This window comes from Mchenga conophoros, linkage group LG3, assembly GCF_057382185.1.
Source record: "Mchenga conophoros isolate Kocher_MC1m ecotype Shallow Benthic linkage group LG3, M_conophoros_male_GT1.1, whole genome shotgun sequence".
In the NCBI taxonomy this organism is placed as follows: domain Eukaryota; kingdom Metazoa; phylum Chordata; class Actinopteri; order Cichliformes; family Cichlidae; genus Mchenga; species Mchenga conophoros.
Genome location: NC_140528.1, coordinates 50,111,725 through 50,138,929, shown reverse-complemented (window position 1 = coordinate 50,138,929; position 27,205 = coordinate 50,111,725). Strand labels below are relative to the sequence as shown.

At 38.8% G+C, this 27,205-nt stretch overlaps 6 protein-coding genes across 11 annotated transcripts in view; 3 read left to right on the top strand and 3 right to left on the bottom strand.

Moving 5' to 3' along the window:
- LOC146579219 (uncharacterized) overlaps positions 1 to 27,205 on the bottom strand; it is a 176,529-nt gene that overhangs the window by 18,868 nt on the left and 130,456 nt on the right. The gene's annotated exons all lie outside the window — the stretch shown is intronic.
- On the top strand, positions 4,259 to 4,808 carry LOC146579235 (histone H3). The gene has a single exon (XM_085262654.1). It carries the CDS (start codon positions 4,260 to 4,262, stop codon positions 4,668 to 4,670), a length of 411 nt encoding a protein of 136 aa, XP_085118780.1. The 5' UTR covers position 4,259; the 3' UTR covers positions 4,671 to 4,808.
- Positions 7,592 to 8,838, top strand: LOC146579234 (uncharacterized). The gene is made up of 3 exons (XM_085262686.1): positions 7,592 to 7,686; positions 8,387 to 8,551; positions 8,629 to 8,838. Exons 1-3 carry the CDS (start codon positions 7,630 to 7,632, stop codon positions 8,716 to 8,718), a joined length of 312 nt encoding a protein of 103 aa, XP_085118812.1. The 5' UTR covers positions 7,592 to 7,629; the 3' UTR covers positions 8,719 to 8,838.
- LOC146579233 (histone H4) lies at positions 11,666 to 12,454 on the bottom strand. The gene has a single exon (XM_085262697.1). It carries the CDS (start codon positions 12,428 to 12,430, stop codon positions 12,119 to 12,121), a length of 312 nt encoding a protein of 103 aa, XP_085118823.1. The 5' UTR covers positions 12,431 to 12,454; the 3' UTR covers positions 11,666 to 12,118.
- LOC146579232 (histone H2B 1/2) lies at positions 13,570 to 14,201 on the bottom strand. Its single transcript, XM_085262676.1, has one exon. The coding sequence runs from the start codon at positions 14,192 to 14,194 to the stop codon at positions 13,820 to 13,822; it is 375 nt and encodes a 124-aa protein (XP_085118802.1). The 5' UTR covers positions 14,195 to 14,201; the 3' UTR covers positions 13,570 to 13,819.
- Positions 20,512 to 23,442, top strand: LOC146579231 (tripartite motif-containing protein 16-like). 6 transcript variants are annotated; one of them, XM_085262539.1, is made up of 2 exons: positions 20,518 to 20,552; positions 20,688 to 23,442. In XM_085262539.1, the coding sequence occupies exons 1-2, from the start codon at positions 20,518 to 20,520 to the stop codon at positions 22,189 to 22,191; spliced, it is 1,539 nt and encodes a 512-aa protein (XP_085118665.1). In that variant the 3' UTR covers positions 22,192 to 23,442. The 6 variants fall into 6 exon arrangements, with proteins under 6 accessions (XP_085118681.1, XP_085118665.1, XP_085118650.1 ...); XM_085262524.1 differs by having other exon boundaries at positions 20,518 to 20,638; positions 20,747 to 23,442; XM_085262547.1 differs by having other exon boundaries at positions 20,518 to 20,814; positions 21,103 to 23,442.

Sequence of the window (27,205 nt, the reverse complement as noted above, 5' to 3'; positions counted from 1 at the left end):
TGGGGCTCCCAAACCCCCGTGTTTCCTACTCTTGTACATAAATTTCCTCTTAGTCACTTCTCGATTGGATCCCCAGATAAATTTAATGCACATCTTACTTATTTTCATTACAGTTGTTCTCGGGGGAGGAAAAATTGCGGCAAGGAAAAGAAGTTTCGAAATTATGTGTGTTTTTACAATATTAATACGTGTTTTATAATTTGTATCTTTATTTTCCCATTTCATAATTTCCATTTTTATTTCATTTTCTTTCTTATTCCAATTTAGTAAACTAGAGTCAGTATTATCAATCCATATACCCAGAATTTTAATCTCCCTACAAAGAGAGATCATCATTTTAGGTTGTCTGGTCGGATGTCCAAGCCACACCCCTTCAGTTTTGTCTTGGTTCAGTTTGGCACCTGATGCCTGTTCGTAGTGGTGTAATATCTCCATAACTGAAGACAGTTCGTTTTGGTTTCTAATTATCACCGTCACGTCATCTGCATACGCCAAAGCTGCGATTTTAAGGGATTTATCAAGGACGTATCCCTTGATCCGTTTATCATCATTTATCCTTTTCAATAAGGGATTAATTGCAAGGACATATAACGCAGCACTCAAAGGACATCCTTGTTTAACCCCGCACTCAGCACTAAAAGGGGATGAGAGCTTTCCATTTACCTTAACTTGCACTAGGGACTTTTTATAAATCAATTGGATAATAGAAATAAATTGGTCCGGAAAATTATAAGCTTTCATTACTTTCCATAAATAAGAGTGGGAAACAGAATCAAAAGCCCTCCTTTGATCTAAGCCTAAAATGCAGAGTTCTGAATCCTTTCCATTATAAATAATTTCTCTTAACATACTTAAATTATCCCACATCAATCGTCCCTTAATTGCGCATGTTTGTTCTTTTTCAATGATAATATCTAATACATCCTCTAGTCTAGACATAATTATTTTAGCAAAAATCTTATAATCTACATTCATTATTGTCAGTTGCCTATAATTGTTAATGTCTTCTCTATCACCTTTCTTATATAATAAACACATAACTCCTTCATAAAACGATTTACCCATTGTTTCTCTTTCTATTCCTTCATTAAAGTACTGAGTTAACAATTCAGACAGTTCTTTACTCACAATTTTGTAAAATTCAGAGGGGAGTCCATCCAGACCAGGTGTTTTATCGGTACTAAGTTGGTTAATTACTGACTCCACTTCCTCTCTTTTAATTTTTCCAATCAAAGTTTCATAAATGACAGAATCTAATGGTTCAACTTCACTCAAAAAATTGTTAATAGCGTCGCTGTTTGTAACTATGGATGAAAACATTTCCGAACAATAATCTCTAATCACTTGTCTTTTCCCCTCTTCTTTAAAAACTGACTTTCCATGTTTATCCTTAATTGAGACAATAAAGTCATTCCGACTTTTCTTTTGATTATTAAGAATCATATAATCACTGTTCCCGTGAAAGTCAGTACGTCGCAACATATTAAATAAAACTTCTCTGTTGACTCGATCAATGTCCTCTTTAAGAGACATCATTTGATTTTCCTCCTCCTCTTCCTTCTCCTTCTTATTTCTTAAATATATATATCTACTCACATCTTCGTTATATTTTACATTCTTTGCATGATTTATTTCTCTCGCTTTAAATTTAAAAAATTGACACATACGTCGTTTAAGAAGCTCCCAAAGTTCCGAGGAAGAAGTAGTAAAAATCTTAAGATCTAATATTTTCCTAATTTCGGATTTAACTTCAGACACAAGCAACTCGTCTGCTAACAAGGATGTGTTCAATTTCCAATAGTTCAAAAATTCATGGGGACAACACGACACTGTTGCCATAACCACCATATGATCAGAAAAGTCTGTTAAAAGAGTGTCATATTTCAGACCTTGAACATTATGTGATATGTAGAATCTATCAATCCTTGTTTTAGTAAACGGATCGAATCTAGTGTAATGGACGGTATGTGGATGCAAGTGCCTGTATAAATCACGGAGTGCTGCTTCCTTACAGACTTTAACCAACAATTTGCTTTCCCGCAGTTCTCTAAATTCAACCTTGGATATTCTGTCAGTTGCTTCAGTAACAATGTTAAAATCTCCACACAGAATTATATTAAAACCAATCTCTAATAAATACTTCAGTTTTTTCAACAATTGTATCTTTTTCGTTCGTTCGGGTGCATTATAAACATTAATAATACGCAACCTTTGCCCGTAATAACAGCAATCAACAAGGAGGAGTCGTCCCGGTATTATGTCTCTTCTTTTGATTATATTCACCGTATCTTTTTTAAAGAAAATACCCACTCCGTCAGAACTGTCTTCCCCTATCGATATTATTGAATGGGCAGTGTTCCACATTTTATTTAATTCACAAACATCTACGTGTGTCTTTAATCTCATCTCTTGAAGGCACAAAATATCATAATCAAGTCTTTTTAAGAAATCAACCTTCCTTTTCCTGCTCTTATCTGATTGGAGACCTCTGACATTAAATGTAATTATTTTGATGTTACTCATAGGTTGACTAAAGGAGAGACCATCTCAGAAATATTACTCACGGAGGACTTGGTCTATTATCCTTCCGCTTATCTCTTCCAGAGCTAGAAGCAGAAACGCTCCTTTTTCTGCTTCCTCTCGTATCCTCGTTGACGAGCTCGTTGAGGGCCGGGTGACTTCCACTAAAGATGATCTTCCGTTTTACTTTCGTTTCCCCGGGCAGCGAAGCAAGAGCCAAAGATGCCGCCTCTGAGAGAGGGAAGGATCCATGGTCCTCGCTATCTCCGTCGTCCTCAGGTGTCTGCTCGCTGTCGATTTCTTCGTCATCACTATCGCTTTCATTCTCGCCATCCGATGTCTCTATGATTAGGTTACCATCTAGCTCTTTATCACTCTCGTCGCTTGACTGAGACAGTGGAGATGGTAACTCATTTTGTACAGGGCTAGACTGGTTATCCTGTTCATCCACTTGTGGATTGTCCAATACAGGCGAAACTGGGAGTGACAGTGGGGTAGTTGTCGGAGGAGGGTGGGGAGGAGTAGAGGGAGGGGGCTCTCTCACCTGGTCATTCACAGGGGGATCCAAGACTTGGGAAGGATCCACCAAAGAAGGGAAATCCATGGTGGAAGAAGGTCGAGGTTGTTGGGAAGATTTAAGTATATTCACAAAAGACTTGGGGCATTTAAAGAAAGTGTGCCCTTTCGCACCACAGAGGGAGCACTCACTTTCGTTTTGGCAGATTTTAGCCTTGTGGCCCAGCTCACCACATTTCCAACATTTGACAGTGGGGCATTCTCTCGCCTGGTGGTCTGGACCTTGGCAGATGAAACACCTCACCGATTGGCCCGGATAAATAATCCTGCCATTGTAGGGGCCCAACGAGATGGAATTAGGGATGGAGATTATATGTCCAGCTTCATCTCTACGCATCCGAACTTTGTATTTTCGGACTCCATACCAGAATCCGAATTTATCCACTGGCTTGACTGGGGGTTGAAGAATCTCGCAATACCTTTTAAGATATAGCTCGATATCTTGGTCTGGAATCCTTCCAGTCCAGAACTTAACAACAAGAGTCACTACCTCTACCTGGACAGAAGACTCCACTTGCCAGTCTTTCCATTTCGGATGTGATGCGTTGGAAAGAGAGATCTCTAAGAAGCGACGTAAGGGTGCCTCTTCGGTGAAACACAGCTCGAAATCCCGTTTACTGGGGAGAGCAATGAAGGAGTATATGTCCTGCACATTCAGCCATGATGTTTGCAATATCAGCTCTTCAGCAACATAATCACGGGTCGGGGGGTCCCCGTCTCCGATGTACTTGAGTCTCACCCATAAATTGCTGAAGTTTGAAGCAAACGATAATGGGGCATACGGGGGCATGATTACATAACTAATAACCAATTACTCCGGTCTTTCCGCGTCCACTCATTTTGACAGGTTCTTTTTTTCGTAGTATCGAGACTAAGAGAAAATGTGGTCCGATCAGCTCAAAGCCTCGCTTATATTTCCGCAGAGCGCGCGCAGCTTCGTCACGCACCAATCGCAGAGAGGCTTGCGGCAGCGCGCAACATCAATGCACTTTTCTCCAATGAGCAGCACACACCGAGGCGGGCGGTGCTCCACGTGGAGCCCATCACCAATCACGAGCCGGAGCGGCACCGCGTCACAGCCAGTCACACACTATAAGAGCAGCGAGTCTCCTCTGTTCGCTACATTTTCTGCTCGTATCACAGGGAAAGAAAAGTAAGGAAGAATGGCAAGAACCAAGCAGACCGCTCGCAAATCCACTGGCGGCAAAGCCCCCAGGAAGCAGCTAGCTACCAAGGCCGCCCGTAAGAGCGCCCCGGCCACCGGAGGCGTCAAGAAGCCCCACCGTTATAGGCCTGGTACCGTGGCTCTGCGCGAGATCCGCCGTTACCAGAAATCCACCGAGCTGCTGATCCGCAAGCTGCCCTTCCAGCGCCTGGTCCGCGAGATCGCTCAAGACTTCAAGACCGACCTGCGCTTCCAGAGCTCTGCTGTCATGGCTCTGCAGGAGGCCAGTGAGGCTTACCTGGTCGGACTCTTCGAGGATACCAACCTGTGCGCCATCCACGCCAAAAGGGTCACCATCATGCCCAAAGACATCCAGCTGGCTCGCCGCATCCGCGGAGAGAGAGCTTAAGCTGCACGCTCTCCTACCAACAACGGCTCTTTTCAGAGCCACCTCACTCACACCAAGAGCTCGGTCCAGTAGTAGTAGCAGCTCATACTCGCACTTATATCTTCATGCTCTTTCTATTCTAGAAACTACAGTCGGCATGAACATGGAATTCACCGACTTCCATTACAAAACGTTTTTTTTTTTTATTTTTTTTTTCTTTTTTTAAAAGCATGAATTGTTGTATGCTGTTGTAATGGCTTCCTCCTTTAATTATTCACGTATTATTTTCTTTTTTTTTTTTAACTTTATTTACATATAAAATGCACATACACATACAATTACATACACAAAACCATGAGCACATACAACAAGGAGGAAAATCTGAGTCCACACAGCGTTCACAAGACTTACAGTTTCAATTCGTTCCAGGGGAAAACTTTCCCAAGTTTCAGGTCCATTGTTCGTCTTCTCCGCAGGTCTGTAATGATATGTTTACTCACCACATCACTACTTATCATCTTTTGTTCAAGTACTCCTTTGGCACGGGTTTTCCAAATATGTGTGTTTATTACACACATTACTAACCAAAAGAGTCTCCTTTTGTCGTCACACATTTTTTCTTTAAACAAACCATATTTAACTGCTTTAATATTAACATCCACATCATAGCCAATCTCTGTCATCTTCTGCCTGATCTCAGTTGTCCTATAACAATCCAATAGAAGATGTTCTAGGGTCTCATCTTCATCACAGTCTGTCATAGGACATTTCATGGTGGTAACAAAACAACTCCATTGTACCACCGCCCTCACAGGGAGGCGCCCGAGCGAGATGAGCCATACCACGTCTCTCATGCTTTCAGATAATATTTTGTCTTGTATATTTTTAACTATTGAAAGGTTTTCATCTTCATTTGCATACTTATATTGAATTACACCTTCATTTTTGGTTTCATTAATTATTTTCCAAAGCTCATCACATTTCAGTGCTTTGTACTAGATGATATGATAGGCCAAGTGCTCTGACGTATAAAGCGTAGACTCCTATTGTTTAAATGTGCTATAAAATACTCTAAACTACACATGTTATTATTGGTTTGCACACTCAGAAAAATTATGGTTCTTAAATGGTTCTTCAGATGTCTTCATGTTTCTTTAAAGAACCATCATACGTCAAAGAACCTTTTTATTTTGTGGATGGTTCTTCAGCTATTACAAATGGTTCTTTAAAGAACAAAAGGTTCTTCATCCTTAGCAATCTAAGTTTGATGGTGTAAATGGCATAAATATTTATTCACTATAATGAGGCTGTGAATTATACTGTGTTTTTTCTTTGTGTGCATGTGTGTGCAAAGGGGGAGGGCGGGATACCTGGCAATTACCCTTTAAGAGAAGATGGTAGGAAACTGAATATTCAAATAAAAGTTAGAAATATTTGTAAACAGTAGACACAATACACACATTCAAATACTGTACTTTAGTTTTAAATTTTAATAAAGCATTACTATTTTCTACTCCAAGGCATTACTTTTGAGATTATTATATATTTTTGAAAATATAGCATAATGATAATAATAAACTTTACAAACCACCCAGCAGTATGTAAAGTCAAATTATAAAATACAAGTAAATAACAATTGCAGAACAGAATGTCAGTGTAATGAACACAGACTTCGTTTTGACAAAGCGCACTGCTTAGGTAAATGATCTGAGTAGTTGTTCATCACTGAGCAATTTGTTAATATGTGTTTCGAGCCAAATAAATGACAGGGAGAGAGACAGTGACGTCAGAACACGTCATACTATAACCTACAGGGAGCGGACGGAGGGGGTCAGTCGTTGGGATGCGCATGCGCAGACAGAGTGTGCGAGCGGCGGGCCTTGACCTTTCGGGAAAAAAACTCACGGATGGTGACAGCGAAACGGATAACAGTCTTCAGTACCTGCTGGACTTTGAAGCTGTGGATTCTGGGACTGTTAGAAAAGGTAAAACATTTTCATTAAAACCTTATTACTGTTTTGTTTTTGTTACTCGTCATTGTAGCTTGCTGTTAATGTTGTGCTAACAGTAGCGATTAGCTAGATACGTTAGCCGTTGAGGTCAACGCAATTTAGTATCCAACGGTTTTCCTAACAAAACCACTGTTATAATTAAGTGAAGCTGCTCCCAGCTAATTTGAACCTTTGGCTTCTAAAATATGTGGTTCAATTGCGTGCTGCGTACATAACCTAATGTCAGCTAGACCGAAATTAAAATGTAATATATTGTTAAAGTCACTAAAATGGCGCCTGAAGCCTGTTGTGACGTGAGCTCTGTGTCTGCTCTAGAAACTCTGAAATTCTGTAGATCTGAGCCGTACATTAAATACTCACATGAACCTGTACTTTGAATTCTGTATGAGCTGTATAAAATGCAGCTATGCATAAGAGTTTTAAATGAATAATTAGATTAGATAACTCTTTATTGTCTAATCTAATTATATAGAAATGTGACATGAGAAGGTGTCTTTGACTGTTCCTGCATAACTTAGTTTCGGACTAGTTGACAAGTTATGCTCCGGTCATTTGATGTTTCCAAGGTAGATGTTCTTTTGTAATATAGTTAAATTTGTTTGTATATTTCATTTATCCACCATCATACATACAAGCTAAGAAGAGGTCGTTATACTAACAAGAGGTATCAACGCTGGGCCAAAGTTCAGCACATGGTTAAAGTTTGTAATCCAGCCAGGGTGTAAATATCACTCAGCAGCCAGAGCTGAAGCAGGTAGCATCAACACATAAATCTACTCTACCCGGCTTAAATCACAAGAGCACCTCTGACCAAAAAGCTGTAGATTTTTCTTGTTTGCACAAATTAATCCAGATTCACATTAATTGTGTTCACAGCTCCAACAAAATGAGGAAGAGAAGGGGGAGAAACACAATTAGGTTGAATTACAATTGGATGGAAGTTGAGGACAAGAAGAAGGAAGCTTAGGATGAGGAGGAAGAGAAGCAGCAGGAGCATCTTTAGGGATCCCTATGATGTCATTGAGGTTTGTTTCATTAATATGGTCCTCTCACAAAGAAAGATGACTTGTTTTAGTTCACCTACTTCCTGTATTAAATAGTGATGTGCAAAATGTTGTGAAAAACCATAGAGCAGGCACGTATAGTGCATCTGCAGGTAAATGAACATCAAATCTCTAAGACAGACTGAAATCTGTATATTTATCACCCTTATGATAAAACCCACGTCAGCCATTGGTTTATGGACTTTGTATTTTGAAGCCTCAACATTTTCTTTATTGCTGTTGCTATGTTGGGACCATATTAGGATGAGGGATCAGAATCTGGAGTCGTGCACACTATTGTTTCATTTAGTGTGTATCCATAAGATTCGTACAGCAGATCCAAGTTGTGCCTTGAAAACAGGAAAGTCGTCTGCATAGAGGAGAACTGTAATAGCAGGCTTGTACAAAGTGAGGCTTTGTGCACTCGTTTTACTTCTGTCACCCTGTTTTGATGCAGAATTCATTTGAAATCAGGCAAAAACTGGACTTATTTTTTATAATGTGTTCTTGTGAATTAATTGTGTATCGCATATGTTTGATTTGACTTTCTGCAAGACAACAGTCGTCCACTGGCCAAAAAAGTTTTCCAAATACCTCCACGTGATCTAGCCTGGATTTAGAAAAGAATAGCAAAAAAATCTGCACCTCCTGCTTCAGATGCAATTTGTGTTTCTGTGTTCAGAGGCAGCGGCGAGAGGGGAGACCTCGGCTCATCCAGCTGGAGAGCCTGACCAAGAGGAGTCGAACATTAACTCAGCTCTTCCAGGGCACCCTGCAGACTCGGCTGCTGGCATCGGCGAGGGATGACGTGAACGCCAAACTGGAGTCCATCACAGGTCAACTGCAGGTATGCGAGTCAGACCTTCTGAGGAGGGTTTCACTTTTCTCTCTTCTTTATAATTGACTCTTTTCTCTCTCTTTCAGCTCCTTGTCTCAGAGTGGGAGGGATTTGAAGCACAAAGGGAGGAGCTTGTCGTTTGGTTGGCTGATATGGATGTGAGGTTGACCAGCTGACAGGAAACACCAGTGAAAAACTGAAACAACTGCAGGTGTGGGCTTGTTTTGATATGACATATATTTGATATGAAACATACGTCAGAGACATTGTCCTAAACTGGACTAACCAAGGACCATGAGTACAACATGAAACGTACATTACATGGTGTAATGTTAAAGTTCATTGATCATTTTAATCATAAACTTGTTGAAATATTTTTACTGAACATGCAAACATCTGCTGATGAAAATGTGTTGCTTTATTGGTCTGTTATGAAGCTATTGCTATTTCTAATGTGTTTTATCACTTTCTGATGTTTTATTAATTAAACAATACATTTATTATTTGTTGTGTTATCTGTAGCTATAGTATTTATATATATTTATTTATAGTATAGCAAATATATTTAATTATTACTGTTTAAAACACTAATATGTGACATGTATTAGTAGTGATGTTGTGCTGAGGGTTAAAATGCCTTTTTGTCTTTTGGTAACTACAAAATGACAATAAACCATTAATATATGTCTATGCTGTGCTCGTATTTATTTTCCCCTACTCAAATTCAATTTATGATGCATTTTATTTTGAAAGATTTAAAATGGTTTTTTAAAGAACCACTCAAAAAAGGTTCTTTAAAATGGTTCTTTTAAAGAACCATTTGAAGGACCTTTTTAAAAATGGTTCTTTAAAGAACCATTTTTAAAAAGGTTCTTTGAAAAACCATTAAAGGTGCCCCAAAGAACCATTTCTTGATGGTTCTTTGGGGCACCTTTAAAGGTTCTTCAATGAACCACTGAAAGAAATGGTTCTTCAAAGAACCATTGTTTGAAAGGTTCTTTGTGGCACCAAAAAAGGTTCTTCTATGGCATCAGTCTAAAGAACCACTTTTGGTTCCAGTTGGCACCTTTATTTTTCTGAGTGCAGAGGCTGTTAAAATGTTATCTAACATTAACATGTTGGTGACACAATTTCATCCTAATGGTACTCACATATTCATAGGGTTCATTTTTGAGACAAATATCAAGATCTGCACAAACTGACAGAAACACTGAAGCAGTTACCCATTTTATTCTTGTCATCTATGTCCTATTGTCAGGTGACAGAACCAACACAGTGTCCTATAACTGAAGTAATGTTAAGTCCTTAAAGTCATATTCTTTTATTGTCATGATTGTATTTCAAGCTTTTTTTTATTTTTGTATGATACCTGATTTATATGGAATATGACTGAAGTAAACTAAAGTCTAAAATTCTTAGTCGGTCATTTGTTCAATAGTAATTAAACATTAAGTAATTCACAAACTATGAATTGTACTTTTTAAATTGTTTAAAAGCATGTAGAATAGCAAATGTAGGAAAGTATATTTCTCCTTTTTTTCTTTTTCTTTACCTGGAAGCATGTCAACGTAGACAATCTGGCAAAACTTCTTGTTTGTGATGTGGGTCATTTCATCACAGAGCATTAACAGTTGCCTTTGATACTTTGTTTGCAGTTTAAACAGACATGTTGGTGAAAATAAAATTTCAGGCACACATCAGGAAGAGGCTTCAAAAGCTTCATAGGGCTTCATCCACGCATGTCCACCCTCTACTACAGCGGTCCCCAATCCCAGTTGACGTGGGCCGGTGTCCCTGTAGGTTTTAGATGTCCTTGATCCATCACAGCTGACTTAAATGGATAAATTACCTTCTCAACATGTCTTGAAGTTCTCCAGACGCCTGGTAATGAACTAATCATGTGATTCAGGTGTGTTGATCCAGGGTGAGATCTAAAACCTGCAGGGACACCGGCCCTCGTGGACTGGGATTGGGGACCCCTGCTGTACTAGATCAAAGGTGGGTTGGTTATCTTAAAAAAAAAAAAAGACCTACTACATAAGCACTAGTGATGTGTCGGTTGCGAACGAAATGGCTCTTAGAGCCGGATCTTTGACGTGAACGATGCGAGCCGGCTCCTTATCGCAAGATGTGGGTTGTTTTCTCTCTCTCTCTCTCTCTCTCTCTCTCTCTCTCTCTCTCTCTTTCACTTTTCTTATGATTGTGGGTTGTGCTTTGCGCTGGGAAGGAGGGGAGGGCGGTAGTCACAATCTCAGTAGCACAGGAACAGATCAGGAGGAAGAGAGGGGGAAAGAGAGCCACGGACAACAACGTCACATTAGAAAGGTATAGTAATCATCCACAACTATTTTCAGTTGCAGATGATAAAGGATTCAGAAAGTTTATTCATGCAGGTCCATATGACAGAATATATGCATCTTTTTGTTTTCATATTAGAATTTATATTTAATTGTGTTGTGGTTTGCAGTGTTTGGTGTTGTTTCACTTTAAATTTGTTTAAAAGGAAAAAGATGAAAATGTAAATAGTTAAAAGTTGAACTGAATAGTTGGTTTTTGTAATATATGATTTATTACATTTTATTAGGAGTGAATAAATAAAAGTATATTTACGATGGACCCTAGAGACAAAGCGCATACGAACTCCAAAACACGTACAAAACACAACAGAAGTGCTCCAGGATGCTGGGCGCGGTGTTGAGCTTTTGTTACCTAGTGGCTACACAAGCCAGGAAGTACTAACGACCAGATTTAGTGTGTGGTAGTAACAGGTAAATGAACTTTTTTTTTAAAAATTACTTGAATATATATGAGTGCTTGTGTATAAATACACAAACAATACCCATATGCTTTCATTTCTGTAATTTAAGTGATCTAGGTAGTTCTGTTTCGGAAGTTCAATTAACACTAGGAATATGCTTTGGAGTTTGTACATGCTTTGTCTCCAGGGGCCACTGCACACATATATAAATAAAAAAAAACAACTTTATTTTGCAGTAGTATTTCCTTTTGTGCATAATTTCTTATTATTGTTAATAAATTAAAGCAACAAAACAACCTGAAGAGCTGGCTCTTTTTAGTTAGCAGAGCCAGAAATCCCATCACTAATAAGTACTTCTGCTTTAAGCGGATTTGTGGCAGAAAGGCATTTACAAATAAACTGATTAATCAGTGAAATCTTTCAGTTTTCTTTTGGGCTACACTCCTGCTATAGGAGAGTTTAATGAAACAGTGGTATTGAATAGGTCTGTAACTTTAAGTTCAGTTTGTGGCTCTGTCAGTTAAGGAGAAAGGAAAGCACACATGATAAACAGCTTAATTTTATAGACTCTAGAAAAATGAAGAGTTAATTTTAGGAATCTCAGTTGGTAATTGTTAAGTTATAACGTATTACTTCAGAAGTTGCTTGGGGGATACTGGCAGATATTTTGATAACTTTCAGGACTCGCCTGAATCATGATTTTTAAAAAAGAAAAAAAAAAAAAAAAAAAAAACCCCAACAAGATCGCAGAACAAAGCTCTGAAAGTGAAAGTGGGTGGCTCTTAAAAGAGCCGTTTGGTGGATTAGGGTGAAGGAGTTTAACCGCCGAAGCCGTACAGAGTGCGGCCCTGCCTCTTCAGAGCGTACACCACATCCATGGCGGTCACAGTCTTCCTCTTAGCGTGCTCAGTGTAGGTGACGGCGTCGCGGATGACGTTCTCCAGGAACACCTTGAGCACACCGCGGGTCTCCTCATAGATCAGACCGGAGATACGCTTCACTCCGCCACGGCGAGCCAGACGGCGGATGGCCGGTTTGGTGATGCCCTGGATGTTATCACGGAGAACTTTACGGTGACGCTTGGCGCCTCCTTTTCCGAGTCCTTTGCCGCCCTTGCCTCGTCCACTCATGGTTATTGTTTCTTCTCTGAACGAACAAAGTCGAATGAATCTCAACCCCACGGAGCCGTGTTATTATCCGTGCTCGGCGGACGTAAAAGAAAACAGACGGTTCGCTGGACCGCTCGAAGCTCAGTGGCCCCGCCCACTCTTCTATTCTCTAAATGTGGAAATGTTGTCTTTTGTTACTGACAAATTAAGTCTAACCGAAGGGAGGCTCACACCAAATCGCAACTTTCAACCTCAGCTTTAGTGGAAAAGTACTGAGGAGGGGGACACAGGGCAGCCACTGACTCTTCTCCTCCAGCTGGGAGGGCCTTAACACTACAGAACTCCATATGAACATGAATCAAAATGGTTATGAAACGAGTAATGAAATAAATACATGGTAAAAAATAAATAGCAGTACGGGCTCAGCTTGGAATAAAATGTGTCCCTCCACTACAACAGCCAGTGTAGGCTTTAAAAATAACAATAGAACTCAATATTTCATACATGAATAATAATATGCATCTATAAATGTATTATGTGTTTAATAGCATATTTTAAAATGTAGTTGATAACTTTTAACAGTGAAGCAAGAGCATGGTGCTGCATATAACAGACAGGACCACAGACGGGTCTAGAAAATGTGCAGCAATTTTATTTATTTCTTCTCTTTAGCTGATAGTTGGTGGGGCCCAGGTACACTGTAACTGCATCTGTACCAGTTTTTCTGCACTCCAGCCTTTTCGCACAGTGGAACAAATTCTCTTAATTCCAAATTCCATAAAAATGGAAAAGGGTTACCTTAAACGGATCATGTTGCTAATTTGTAAGTTCATAAGCATTTTTTCTTTCCATTTCATAATCAATTCTACTCCAGGTCAAAGATATGTATAGGAAAATTTCCCTAATATGATATCATTTATAAGAAATACCCGTCTAGCGAATAATTGTGTAAGTGCATGGAGGTGGGACCTCACAGCAGAAGCAGAAAACTGCAACAAGATGAATACAGACGACTGAAACGATACAGACACGACCATGCAATGAAAAGCTGCAACATGAATGTTGATGCTAGTTTTGTGCCAAAGCATTTTAATCTAATGACTGCTCAACTTTGCATGTCAGAAGAAGAAAAGTACACTTTGAACTAAAACCAAGTGTTAAATAAAAAGTCGCATTAATTGTGTTCGTAGAAAGACAAAGTGACTACAAAGTAAAAACCGGAACACATTTCTGTTGACTGGGGGTCGGTACAGCGGATTGATAGCACCCAGTGACACAAAGGTGCACATCCGCGATTACAGTAGTTGTAACATAGTGAGCTGCATGTTTAACAGTTGGAATTCTGCTCGTCAGTATGACGTGTGTGGCTCTGAAAAGAGCCGTTGTGTTGACGTCTGAGTTGCAGTCAGCTTACTTTGAGCTCGTGTACTTGGTGACGGCCTTTGTGCCCTCAGACACGGCGTGCTTGGCCAGCTCACCGGGGAGGAGCAGGCGCACTGCGGTCTGGATCTCCCTGGAGGTGATGGTGGAGCGTTTGTTGTAATGGGCCAGGCGAGATGCCTCGGCTGCGATGCGCTCGAAGATGTCGTTGACAAACGAGTTCATGATACTCATGGCTTTGGAGGAGATCCCGGTGTCGGGGTGGACCTGCTTCAGCACCTTGTACACGTAGATGGCGTAGCTCTCCTTCCTGGTCTTTCTCTTCTTCTTGCCGCCCTTGCCGGCGGTCTTGGTCACGGCTTTCTTGGAGCCCTTCTTGGGCGCGGACTTGGCGGGTTCAGGCATTTTCTCTCCTCGATACTCTGCAGTAACGAATGAGCTGTTTGACCGAGAGCGGCGCTTTTTATACAGGCTGTATGCTAATACCACTGCGCGGGCCCTCGGATCTCATTGGTGGAGCCGCACAGTGGGCCGGACGTTGTGTTGGAGGGAGTTTGTGAACTTTGCTGAAACAGGCGCGCATCTAACAAAGACAGTGGGCTGTGTGATTGTGTCCTCGTTTGCTGACAGTCATTTGTTCTAAATGAGCAGTACATGTAGAGCTCTGTGTGGCAGATATGGATGTGTTAGTAGCAGTAATGTCTTCGGACAACAATGCAATCATTTTAATAACAATTCTGCCTTGTTTCATGTTTCTGTAGCGCCCATGTAACATGGTGATAGTCACAGTTTACGCTCACCAGCACACAGCTTGAAAACTGAGTTTTAGCTCTCAGTGGAGATTAAACACTGGGCATAATTAGGTAACTGCATAGTTTTACTGAAGTCTAATGTCTCACTGGAGCACACATATTAGACTGAACCCCCTCTCTCTATATATATAGTGTACAGGAACATCTGTGCCGAGTATAACCTGGAAGTCCCGAGGTCAAAATGGGAGATGCCCCCAAGAGTGGTGGAGAATAACCGAGCTAAGATCCTGTGGGACTTCCAGATACAGACGGACAAAATGGTGGTGGCTAACCAACCGGACATAGTGGTGGTAGACAAACAGAAGAAGACGGCCGTAGTGATCGATGTAGCGGTTCCGAATGACAGCAATATCAGGAAGAAGGAACACGAGAAGCTGGAGTTGGTTAAAAAATATCTAAACTTTGTTGCTGTTGTTCTAAAGGAATAAACAATGCAACGAATTATTTCTTAAATTGCAGTTTTCTTGGTGTGAACCTCAAAGGGTTAATGCTTGAAGTGGTTACTCTCTAAGGATGTAAGCTGTACGGAGTACTGCACATGTAGCTTTGAATGATTCTTAATGAGGTATTGCTCATAGACTGTTTTTTTTTACCTTAGTATTTAATAAAAACTCAGTAAAATAAATAAATAAATAAACAAACAAACACACACAGAGTCAGTTCTAAAATTATTGATCAGTGAAAACATTAAACATAAGTTTTGAACATAAGAACTGAGCTGACCAAAGTTTGTTTAGTTGCAGAAGTTCTTTCAAGCACTAAGCTGCCAGATTTAGCACCTTCTTCCTTTATGTTCTCTCAGCATTGTTGGTGATCAAAACATTGACATGTGTCACTGTGTGGCAGAGTCTGTCAATGGTTGTTCAGAAAAATAAAAAATCACTACTGAGAACTCATAAATGAGAAGCGTGGGGCGCTGGTTTGGCTTACAGGTTGAGCAGGTCACGATATTCTGTAAAGATAAATGCAGGACAACCTTTGGTTAAGATTGCTGGTTTTAGGAGTTATTTTGTTGCAGAAGTGATAGTGTTCTCTTCTTGCATTGATGATTGCACGGTTGATCTGGAGCATTATCATTTGCAGGTTCAGTGGAAATAGTTCCAGTGATTCATTGTATATGTTGCAGTAGTTGCAAAATCTACAAGGAAGGTGCTGCAGCTCCTGAGGTGGTTTATTACAGGCAGCTTTAGGAGTTCCTGTCTTGTGTTTTAAGTGTTGTATTTAAGTGTTTAGTTAAGATGCAAACGTTGTGATCTGCAGTTGTAGGTATTGCTATGGTTTAAGGTTTATTTAATTGCACACAGCAAATCCAGCATGTCCAAATTAACACTGTCGGATTTGATTTCAACACTATTAAAGTGTCTATATGGGTCCACACCAGAGAGTGTTAATTTTTTTATTTTTTTAACTTTTTTCCTTTTTATTTTCACAAATAGTACATAATTACATAACATAATACAGTGTACAATTCAAAACCAAAAAATAAACAAACAGACAAACAAACATAAAACAAACAACAAACTGATAACTAAAACACAAAATATATATATATATATATATATATATATATATATATATAATTCATTCTAAAAAGCGGGAATGTTACTGTTCTGAACTTCTAGAAATTTCTTTTGGAAATAAACATTTACTAAAAAGATGCAATGGTTTTTGAAAACATTTATTCTGAACTGTGCACCACAATTTCAAAACATTTTCTGAAAGATGTAACAGTATACATGTTCTCACTTTCATTAGAATTGTGTTTATCAAAAGGTCTGACATAGGTGAGCTGGTAAATGCAAATAACAGCATTCTCATCACTTATTTCTTCAATACAATATGCATGTCCTTCATTCATCCCTTTGTGGAACTTCAACACACTTCTGCTCTCCCCCATATTCCATCTTCACAAGCATATCCTGTGCGGAGATCGAATAAAAATTAGTTGACACTAATTAATGGCACAAATAATCCAGTAAACAATTGCAGCACAGTAAAAAAAAAAGGAATCCTCTTTGAGCCATTACTTGTGTAAAGTATTTTCCCAAAAGACAAAGACACAGGCAACAGGTATACTGAACTAAATGTAAAACCTCAACCTTTTTAATTTTTACCTAAACCGTGTGCACAAAACTCTGGAGGGATCTATGCTAACGTAGAACCCAGTCAGGACGTCAGCTACTGCTGTTTGCTCGTTTTTGTTTTTTTTATGGGCGATCGTTTTCAGGCTTCAAGTAGCACCATTATACCAACGTTTCACATTCTACACATTGTTTTAGGTGTATTTGACCAAAGATTTGACTGAAAATTCACATGCAAGCTTTTTTTCAAGGCTGTGGTATTTGCCCGCAAACAATACCTTTCAGCTAGCTAAAACAGAATATTATGCTATCAGCGAGCAACATGGCTAATGCCTTTCACACAGCTTTGTCTCAACTCCAAAGAGCCACAGAAGTAAAAGCTCATAATAATAATTGAAACAATCTTTGAAAAAATGACTTACCAAGCCTGGCAAACAACTCAAATATGTAGAGCAAAATGTTCTGAAACGGCTTCACTTCAGCTTCAATTGGAGCCGTGCTGGGGGCGGAGTCTGTGAATTTACTCTGTTGGTGTCATAGCCCCTCTAGGAGTTCAGAGTTAAGAGGTCAAGAGTTAATGTTTCCATTTTAACACCTCCAGATTTGACAGAGAAACACTCATTTTTAACACTCGATTTTAACTACTATCATTTTACACCTCAGAGTTACATTAAAAGAATGTGACTCTGCTTAGAGTAAAATTAACTCTACTTTTGCAAGAAGACACCAAAACATTTAACACTTTTGAATTTGCTGTGCAGGTGTTGTTAGTTTATGTGGAGATGTTACTGTTTGTTTGCATGGTTTGTTTAGCTGGGTTTATCAGTGTTACTTGTTGGCAGAAAAGAGCAAATGCATGGCAGTAAATTTAAATACATTATTTTCTCTTATCGTCTTATATAACCAAAGTCCAGTCTTCTACAATTTAAATGAGGGTGACACATCTTGGCAAAGTTCAGAGTGATACATATTTAAATGTAGGGTGTAGGAAACTTTTTTTTTCTGGAGAAAAACACCATGTTTACAGCTTTAGTGGAGCAGCTGAAGAAGACTGGACTCCAAGCTGCTCCAGCTGATCTCTGCTGGACCTGAAAATGTGGCCTGTGATGTTTGTACTGGGAGGAAGCTGAAAGCCATCAAGTCCTGTTTATCTTGTCCAGCCTCTTACTGTGAGAAACACCTCCAACCTCACTGTGATGCAGCTCCAATAAAGAAACACAAGCTGGTGGCCCCCTCCAAGAAGCTCCAGGAGAACATCTGCTCTCGTCATGATGAGGTGATGAAGATTTTCTGTCGTACTGATCAGCATCTGTTAAGCAGGTTTATGTTTTGAGTAGCATTTCTGTTTTTATCGTTTTTTTGGTTTGTTTTTACTGTTTTGTCATCATTATTGTTGCTTTAATTTTTACCAGGAAAGAAACAGATGCAGGGATGCAGTCGTTGTGGATCTACTTTTACCAAACATCTGCAGCATTTTTACATTTAAAAGAGGTCCAATAAGGATTTCTTGATGATCTCTTTAATTATGTCTTTAAATATTTAAATGTTCACAGTAATATAACATACTTACTGTGTCATTAAAATATATGAATAGACTTTATGTTGTCATCATAAGTTGGAAATCTTGAATTGCTTATTCAATCAAATATTTGAATCTAAAAGTGTTATGATTTATTAATTTATTTTATTTCATATGTATTTTATTTTTTAAAACCTCTCCACATCTTTCAGAATGGAAACACTGATACAGACAGTTTGCAGCTTGATACTCATGTTTGTGCAAATGTAGTCACATGATCACGCTGCTCTAAACCCGTGTAGTCAGTAGATGGTGATGTTGGACTGTGTTTGTCTTTGTGAACGCTGTAAGGTCAGAGTTAGGATGTACTTAGTTTAACACAGAAATATGTGTACGAGTTTTAGTTTAATTAATTATAACTGTTATATAAACCTACAGACGTGACATGAAACTAAATGTTATTTCTTGTTTTTTATTTCCTCTTCAGAGCAAAGCTCAATGCACACTCACAGATTACAAAGACTGTAAAACCTGTACTGTGCCCTTCATTACTGTGCTGTGTAAATATCTGAGCCAACGAAATAAATGACTGCACTGCATTTGATTGGCTGCTGCTTGTTCTGATCGACACCCCCAGAAAGACACAACACAAAGAGCTGCAATACGTACCAGTTATCAATATTCTGATTGGCTGACCTCCATTCCTATTGTCTCTGCTTTCAACCACACAAATTCCCTCACCACCACCTGTCCCCCTTCAGCTAGAAGTGCAAGTTTTGTACCAGATTTCTCTTAAGAAGAGCTGCAAAGTGGAAGCTCACAATGTGTGAATTTGTGACTCGAGAGGGAGAAGTCAGGCTTTCAGGGCCGAGAGGCCAGCATGAAAGTGAACCCACAAGCAGACTCAAGTCACGGCTGTTTCAACCTCAAGCTGATTTTATTAAATACAGAGAGAGAGCTGTAAAATGTTACAAGGAGGAAACGTCTGAGAGGCTGGATCCATTGTAACAGAGGAAACCGGTATTATTTCCAGTGCAGGTGAGTTGTATTGCAAGGAGAGTAAAGAAGATTGCTTCCTTGGCAGGCTGGTGAATCTGGGTTTTGGAGGGAGGGAGACCTTCTTTTCTGGACTGATGGATGGTTACAGTGAGCAGGAAAGCAGGCAGGTGGGTTTCCAGATTCTCCACAGGAAGTTGGGAGAAACGGAGCGACAGAACACAATGTGACAGAAGAAATCCAGATAAGCGTGGAGGTGAGTGGATAATGAGAAGGTGAAATTAAACAGAGGAACACTTGGAGCAAGCAGAACATGGAGGCTGATTTAAAACTACTGTTTAGATGACAATCTGATAAATACTCTGAGGTGGTCCTTAAAACTTCATCGCTGATTGCAGACAATGAGCCGCATGTGGAGAGAGGCAGATGTAGACCCAGAACTTCACCTGGAGGAAGGACCTGAGCTTTGAACAGAGTAAGAAAACATTCCCCAAAACACCACCGACACCCCGGATCATGACACCAGCACTTGTATTCACTGATCTGAGAGGCTGGAATCACAGAGTTGTGGTTCCAAGTAGTAAAAATAATAAATAAGAGTAAAATTTGAATTGCAAGTCTGCAGCTCTCAATATATCTGTGAAAATATCAGTTGATTGCAAATATTTTTTCCTGTATCTGCGAGTTTAAAAGACAAGAATGTGAAAACATTTTATAAGTGGAAAAAAAAACCCTGTTCTACACATTCTGACTTTTATTCTGTAAATGTTCACATTTTGCAGCATATTTAACTTGATATTCAACGGTGTAAAACACAAAAATACTTGCAGTAAAGATAAAGTCACTGGCTCTGTGTCTGAAAGCCAAATGTCTCATATTTGAAGGATTAATAACTGTGTGATATTTAATGATTTTTGTGTCTGAATGTGAACATTTTTGAAATGAAAAACAATTCATGGTATAATATGTGCCATGGTGTTACAATGTGGCAGCTTTTTTATTTGCTCATCATTTGTATATTATGAATGTAAAAACTGATCTGCTTCCTTTGTTTATGTTCAAAGGGTTAAACAGTGTCTACGTCAAACTGCTCCACTTCCTGGAATGTGTCAAAGCCTGATAACTCCTCCCTCTTCTTCCTGAAACACTGTAAATGTATTTCCTTGTTCCCTCCCCTTTAGATATGCAGTTTGAAGATGGGTATAACAAACATGTTGTAACGTTTCAGAGCCGACAGGCTCCATTCACTACAGAAAAGTATGTTATGAGATCAGAGGTCAGAATGCTTTCCTTTCTGCCAGAGAGAAACTGAGAGGAGCAATGGCACAGAAAGGAGTTCAGCTGGACAAAGAAACAATTTCTTGTTCCATCTGTTTGGATCTACTGAAAGATCCGGTGACTACAGCCTGTGGACACAGCTACTGCATGAACTGTATTAAGAGTTTCTGGGATGAAGAAGACAGGAAGGGAATCCACAGCTGCCCTCAGTGCAGGAAGACTTTCACACCGAGGCCTGTCCTGGAGAAAAACACCATGTTAGCAGCTTTAGTGGAGCAGCTGAAGAAGACTGGACTCCAAGCTGCTCCAGCTGATCACTGCTATGCTGGACCTGAAGATGTGGCCTGTGATGTCTGCACTGGGAGGAAGCTGAAAGCCATCAAGTCCTGTTTAGTCTGTCTGGCCTCTTACTGTGTGAAACACCTCCAACCTCACTATGAATCTCAAGCTTTTAAAAAGCATACACTTGTTAAAACTTCCGTGAAGCTCCAGGAGAACATCTGCTCTCGTCATGATGAGGTGATGAAGATTTTCTGTCGTACTGATCAGCAGAGTATCTGTTATCTCTGCACAATGGATGAACATAAAGGTCATGAAACAGTCCCAGCTGCAGCAGAAAGGACTGAGAAGCAGAAGGAGCTCGAGGTGAGACGACTAAACATCCAGCAGAGAATCCAGGAGCGAGAGAAAGATGTGAAGCTGCTTCAACAGGAGGTGGAGGCCATCAATGGCTCTGCTGATAAAGCAGTGGAGGACAGTGAGAAGATGTTCACTGAGCTGATCCGTCTCCTCCAGAAAAGAAGCTCTGATGTGAAGCAGCAGGTCAGATCCCAGCAGGAAACTGAAGTGAGTCGAGTCAAAGAGCTTCAGGAGAAGCTGGAGCAGGAGATCGCTGAGCTGAAGAGGAAAGACGGCGAGCTGGAGCAGCTCTCACACACAGAGGATCACAACCAGTTTCTACACAACTACCCCTCACTGTCAGCACTCAGTGAGTCTACACACTCATCCAGCATCAATATTCGTCCTCTGAGCTACTTTGAGGATGTGACAGCAGCTGTGTCAGAGACCAGAGATAAACTACAGGACATTCTGAGAGAGGAATGGACAAACATCTCACTGACAGTCACTGAAGTGGATGTTTTACTGTCACCAGCAGAGCCAAAGACCAGAGCTGGATTCTTAAAATATTCATGTGAAATCACACTGGATCCAAACACAGCAAACAGACGTCTGTTATTATCTGAGGGGAACAGAAAAGTAACACGAATGAAACAACAACAGTCTTATTCTGATCATCCAGACAGATTCACTGCATGGCCTCAGGTCCTGAGTAGAGAGAGTCTGACTGGACATTGTTACTGGGAGGTGGAGTGGAGAGGGGGAGAAGTTGGTGTTGCAGTCTCATACAAGAATATCAGCAGAGCAGGGACGGGCAATGAATGTGGATTTGGAAACAATGACAAATCTTGGGCATTATATTGTTACACAAACAGTTATACATTTATTCACAACAATGTCCCAACTCTCCTCTCAGGTCCTCGGTCCTCCAGAGTAGGAGTGTACCTGGATCACAGAGCAGGTATTCTGTCTTTCTACAGCGTCTCTGAAACCATGACTCTCCTCCACAGAGTCCAGACCACATTCACTCAGCCGCTCTATGCTGGACTTTATATTTGGGGAAATGGAGCCACTGCAGAGTTCATTAAAGTCAAATAGACCTTTGAAATTGTATTCAAATCAATGCAGCACTTTTTCTCTGTTGAATCTTTGTGAACAGATCAGAGTGACATGAGAGAAATTTATTTCAAAACAGTTTCCACTAGACCCCAAAGTAAGTAAAGTAAGTAATTATCATAAACATAATCAAGCAATAATTCAACAGTTTTAGGGTTTCATTGCTTAAACGACAATAACACTGGAACTTTATTTATTTTTATTTCTTAAAGATTTGGATTTTATAGGTGGCCAGTCTTATGTAGTTTAAATAGAACAAACTACATATTATGTAGTTTGTTCTATTTTCTGAATTGGCAGGATTTCTCTTCCTTTCTGTTGTTTATTTACTTCCTTTACATAGAAGAAAATATTGTTTTAATACAAGAAGACCTGCACAAAAAGTAGTTCATGTCTCTCAGTCAGTCCAGTTTGTGATGTCTCGTGAACTGAGTAAGATTGATGGAGGGGAGTTTGTGGCAGAAATTAACTGATAGATTAAACGTTGTGAATAATTCTCAAACTGCTTTGACGCTGTGTTGATGAGAGTAAATCTAAGTTTCATAGTCTTTTAAAATCAATAAAATGATGAATTCTGCGATGGTTTTTATCTTGACCTACAGAAAGCTTTTCATACAGTAGATCTGATATGATCTACTATTCAGGAAACTAGAGAAATATGGAATAAGATGTTTAGCCTATTCCTGGTTAGAAAATGGACAAGTGTGAGTGTAACAATCTAAAACCCAAATTATTCTACAATGCATTTGTATACACACTAGAGAAACTAAAGGCAAGCAGTGATGGGAAATATTGCACAACTAAAATTGCTGCTATTGTGTGCAGTTAATTTGCAATATCATCTCTCATGTGGTTATTTCAATGATAGGATGAATGAATTCATAAATTGGTAAACAAACAGACACATTTACTACATTTCATGTACACCAAACGTTCCAGCAAGAGAGCAAATTTGTAGCTAAAACATGATCTAATGTACTAAGCAGGGCCAGATCTACAGTGGTGGCATGTGCCACCTTACATTAACTTCTTTCCACCCTTGGTGCCTCCCCACTTTTGCATGTGAGTATGTCGTTTATTTAAATAAACTAGAATTAACACTTTGAGCCTAGCTAAATTTAACACTGAATATAAATTCTAAAACTGAATATATTTCATATATATTGCAAAGCTGAATATACTGTACTCTCATGCTCATTAATTTGACTATGTTTCCAATAATTTTTGTTCTTTGCTGACTATGAAGAAAAGTTTTATTATATATTTTATTTGTATTTATTATTATTATTATTATTTTATTTATGTGTTTTAACTGGGTTTTTTTTTGCACAGTAAGTGTTTTCCCTGACAGGTGCAATTATATTTTTTATAGGCAAATTGAGAGTGACTACCAGTATAGTTTAATGTGCAGTTGTACCTAATCAAGTGGCCCATGCATGTAGAAGTTTTTGTCCGTAATTGTAGTTTTTACCACAACATCTAGAATACATCCTACTTATCACTGCATGTGTTGAAATTATGACTAAATCCATCTTTTAAACTTTTCTTCTGTAGGAGACATAACCAATCATCTAAAAATATATAAGGTTAATTTCAATATGGCAAAAAAAAAAAATGAACATACACAAAGTAAAATTAAATCCAATGTTCATACTGTATAAACCACTGAATACATGAAGTTTACAGGTAGCAACATTCCCAAGATCAAGGTTTTGGTTGTGATATTATTTTCACTCTTCGTGAAATGTTTCTTTGTTCTCTATTATTCGCCTCTGTCAGTGCGCCCCAGGGTGGCTGTGGCTACAATGTAGCTTGCCATCACCAGTGTGTGAATGTGTGTGTGAATGGGTGGATGACTGGATATGTAAAGCGCTTTGGGGTCCTTAGGGACTAGTAAAGCACTATATAAATACAGGCCATTTACCATTTACCATTATTTTAATAGTTTGTATCTCTTTTTGCACTGAGTCCAGTGAAGACGGAGCGCTTCTGACCAGGGGCGATTTTAGCACATTTTAAGCACCCCCAAAGATTTCTTACTTTTTTTGACAATATTTGCTATTTGTGTGACACACTACTAAAAACATAAAAAGCATACAATACCTGGTTGAGCCATAACATTTTAACAACAAATGTATAGATAACCCCCCCCCCCCCTCCCAAAATGGTTTGTTCCAGCTCCCCCCTGCTCTGGCTCTAGCGGTGTTGCTGCCAGAGCGATTAGTGATGGGATTTCCGGCTCTTTTTAGAGAGCCGGCTCTTTCGGCTCCCAACCGGCTCTTCAGGTTGTTTTGTTGCTTTAATTAATTTATTATTAACAATAATATAAAATTATGCACAAAAGGAATTACTAATGTAAAAACAAGTGATTTTATTTACATATGTTTATATATAAATATTTACGGTGGCCCCTAGAGACAAAGCACGTACAAACTCCAAAACACATTTCTAGCGTTAACTGAACTTCCAAAACAGAGCTACTAGATCACTTAAACTGACAAAGACAAAAAACCTTATTTTACTCGTACAATCTGGAAGTTGTGTCCTTCCTATATTAAAGCTGCTATACAGAATCTGCAAAACAAACTGGGTTGAAACATTTTTGACCCTCTTTAACAACATTCCAACATAACATTATCATTGATTGGGGAGTTTAAAATTAATGATATATTTTTATGTGGTTCAGCAACAACTCTACTAAAACTTATGACTGCCGCAGTACATACATCACATTTGCACAGAAAATGCCAAACGGTTCCCTGGTGGAGTGAGGAGCTGTAAAGAGAAGCAGAGTGCTCTTTTTATATTCTAAAAATGTTTTATGCTAGCTTGTTTCAAAGATTCTGTACTGCAGCTGTAAATGTTTTCCAAAAGCACACATACACTTACCTTATCAGTGTTTCTCAAACTTTTTACAGTGTGTACCACCTGAGAAAATGTCAGTTCTTCCATGTGCCACTATGAAAGCATGAAACTCATAAATCTTAAAACACAAAATTAGTATCTGCAGCAAAGATTTTTTCATACATTGTATACATTCTACCACAGGCAAAGTTGCCTCCATTTTTATAGTTCTTTTATTAATATTTTGTAATAATTTATTTGTAATAATTTTTTTCTGTTTTGGGAGTGTTTTTTTATTTATCTGTATTATACTGTTTACTTTTTACTCACTATTAGCATAATTCATTAACCTCCCTCCCCCTCCCCGGTCTAAAATAGACCACAGGGATCTGTTAGTTTTAAAACACTAGAATAACTTATAAGAACCTTAAAAAAGTAGATGGTAATAATCATGCCCAAGTTCAATCTTTACGTCAAAAGAATGAAATGTCCACAAAATGTACTTTAATCGCAAAAAAAGATACTTTATTAAGCAATTTAGAAACAACAAATGAAACAGCTCAATCAGTTAATAATATTCACATTCAAAATGTAAGAGTTTAAAGAAAAGTTTAAAAAAATTATCTCTAGTGGGTATAAAAAAAAAAGACTATGTCAACCAGAGTCTTCCAGTCTTCTGCTCACTTTGACAATGCCCCCAGGGAAACTGCGAATAATCATTAACTGCAGAGGTTTTTATGATACGAACAACATCTGATGTTAACAATCATCCACCCCCCCCCCCCCCCATTTTATGCATAACTGCATTTCATGATTTCTTATAATCTCAAACAGAAATTTATTATTCCCCTTCCGTCATTCAATGCATTTTTTTTTATTTCTGAGTACTTATTCTATCTTTATCTTTTTAACACCCGTTATTGAACTTTACTTGAACATTAGTGTTTATCAATCACAACACAAATTACTTCTTCCCATTGTTATACATAATCAAATCAAAAACCTTCCTATTTCTGTGTATCTGTGCCTGCTGTTTAGGCTAAATCCTAACACACATACAAGCTTTTGTCTGAGCCGAGGGATCTCAGTCTTATTGATCATATGTAATGTGAGGAACATCTGATTTGGTCTATTTGATGAAACATGTCATGCAAGCAGAAGTGACCATTTTCACCACAGTGCTCATTAGTTATAGAAAAGCAGGTTATACATACCACCCAATTTCATAAATATCTTTAAACAGAACATTTTTTTAAGCATAAACAGAAAATCGATTGACTACAACATTCAAGCATACAGATTTTTTTTTCAAAAGAGATATAAGAAAGACAGATATAACAAGTGTGCTAAAAGCTATTAAAAACAGTATGAATGAAAAATCTTTAGTATCCAAAAGACAAAAAATCAAACCCTTTTATTCCGTTTTTTGAAGCAGCTCAGAGCATGCCATTGCGAGCTTAAAAAAGGGTTTGCCACAAGATTCAAAGATTTGCTCGTTCGTTGCACCTACACACACACACACACACACACACACACACACACACACACACGCACACACACACACAGACAGACAGTCAAAGGTGGATGGACAGTTTATAGTAGCTTGTTATTTTGGATAAACAGAAAGCTTAAAAATAATCATTCATAGCACAATTAAAATGGGAGATTTATCTGAAAGGCTAAAAATGTCAAATTTAGCCAAAAGGTGAATAATACTTTGCAACAAAGAAGCCGATGTATTTTAGTTTGTACAGGTTCTAAAGGTAAAATTCACTGTGTTGCAGGTTAGCACAGTTGGATACTTTTTAGAAGTTACCTTATAATAATCACAAAATAACTTAGTGATTTTGTTTTGATGTATTTTTGTCATATTAGTGATATTGGTAAAATATGAATATGTATTATTTTGTGTATTTGATATCATGGCATATAATCCTGTATATCTTTTGCATGTTTTTTTTTTTCTTTTTAGCTTGTTTAATTCTACTTATAACAAAGTAGTTAACATGCACACATTTAGCACACAACAACGGCAACAACAGCAACAACTCCCTAATGCAAGAATAAACTTACCACATCTCCGGGCAATTACATAGAAGATTATCACGACCACAACGGCAGCAATGGCAGTGCCAGCAATGATGGCAAGGCG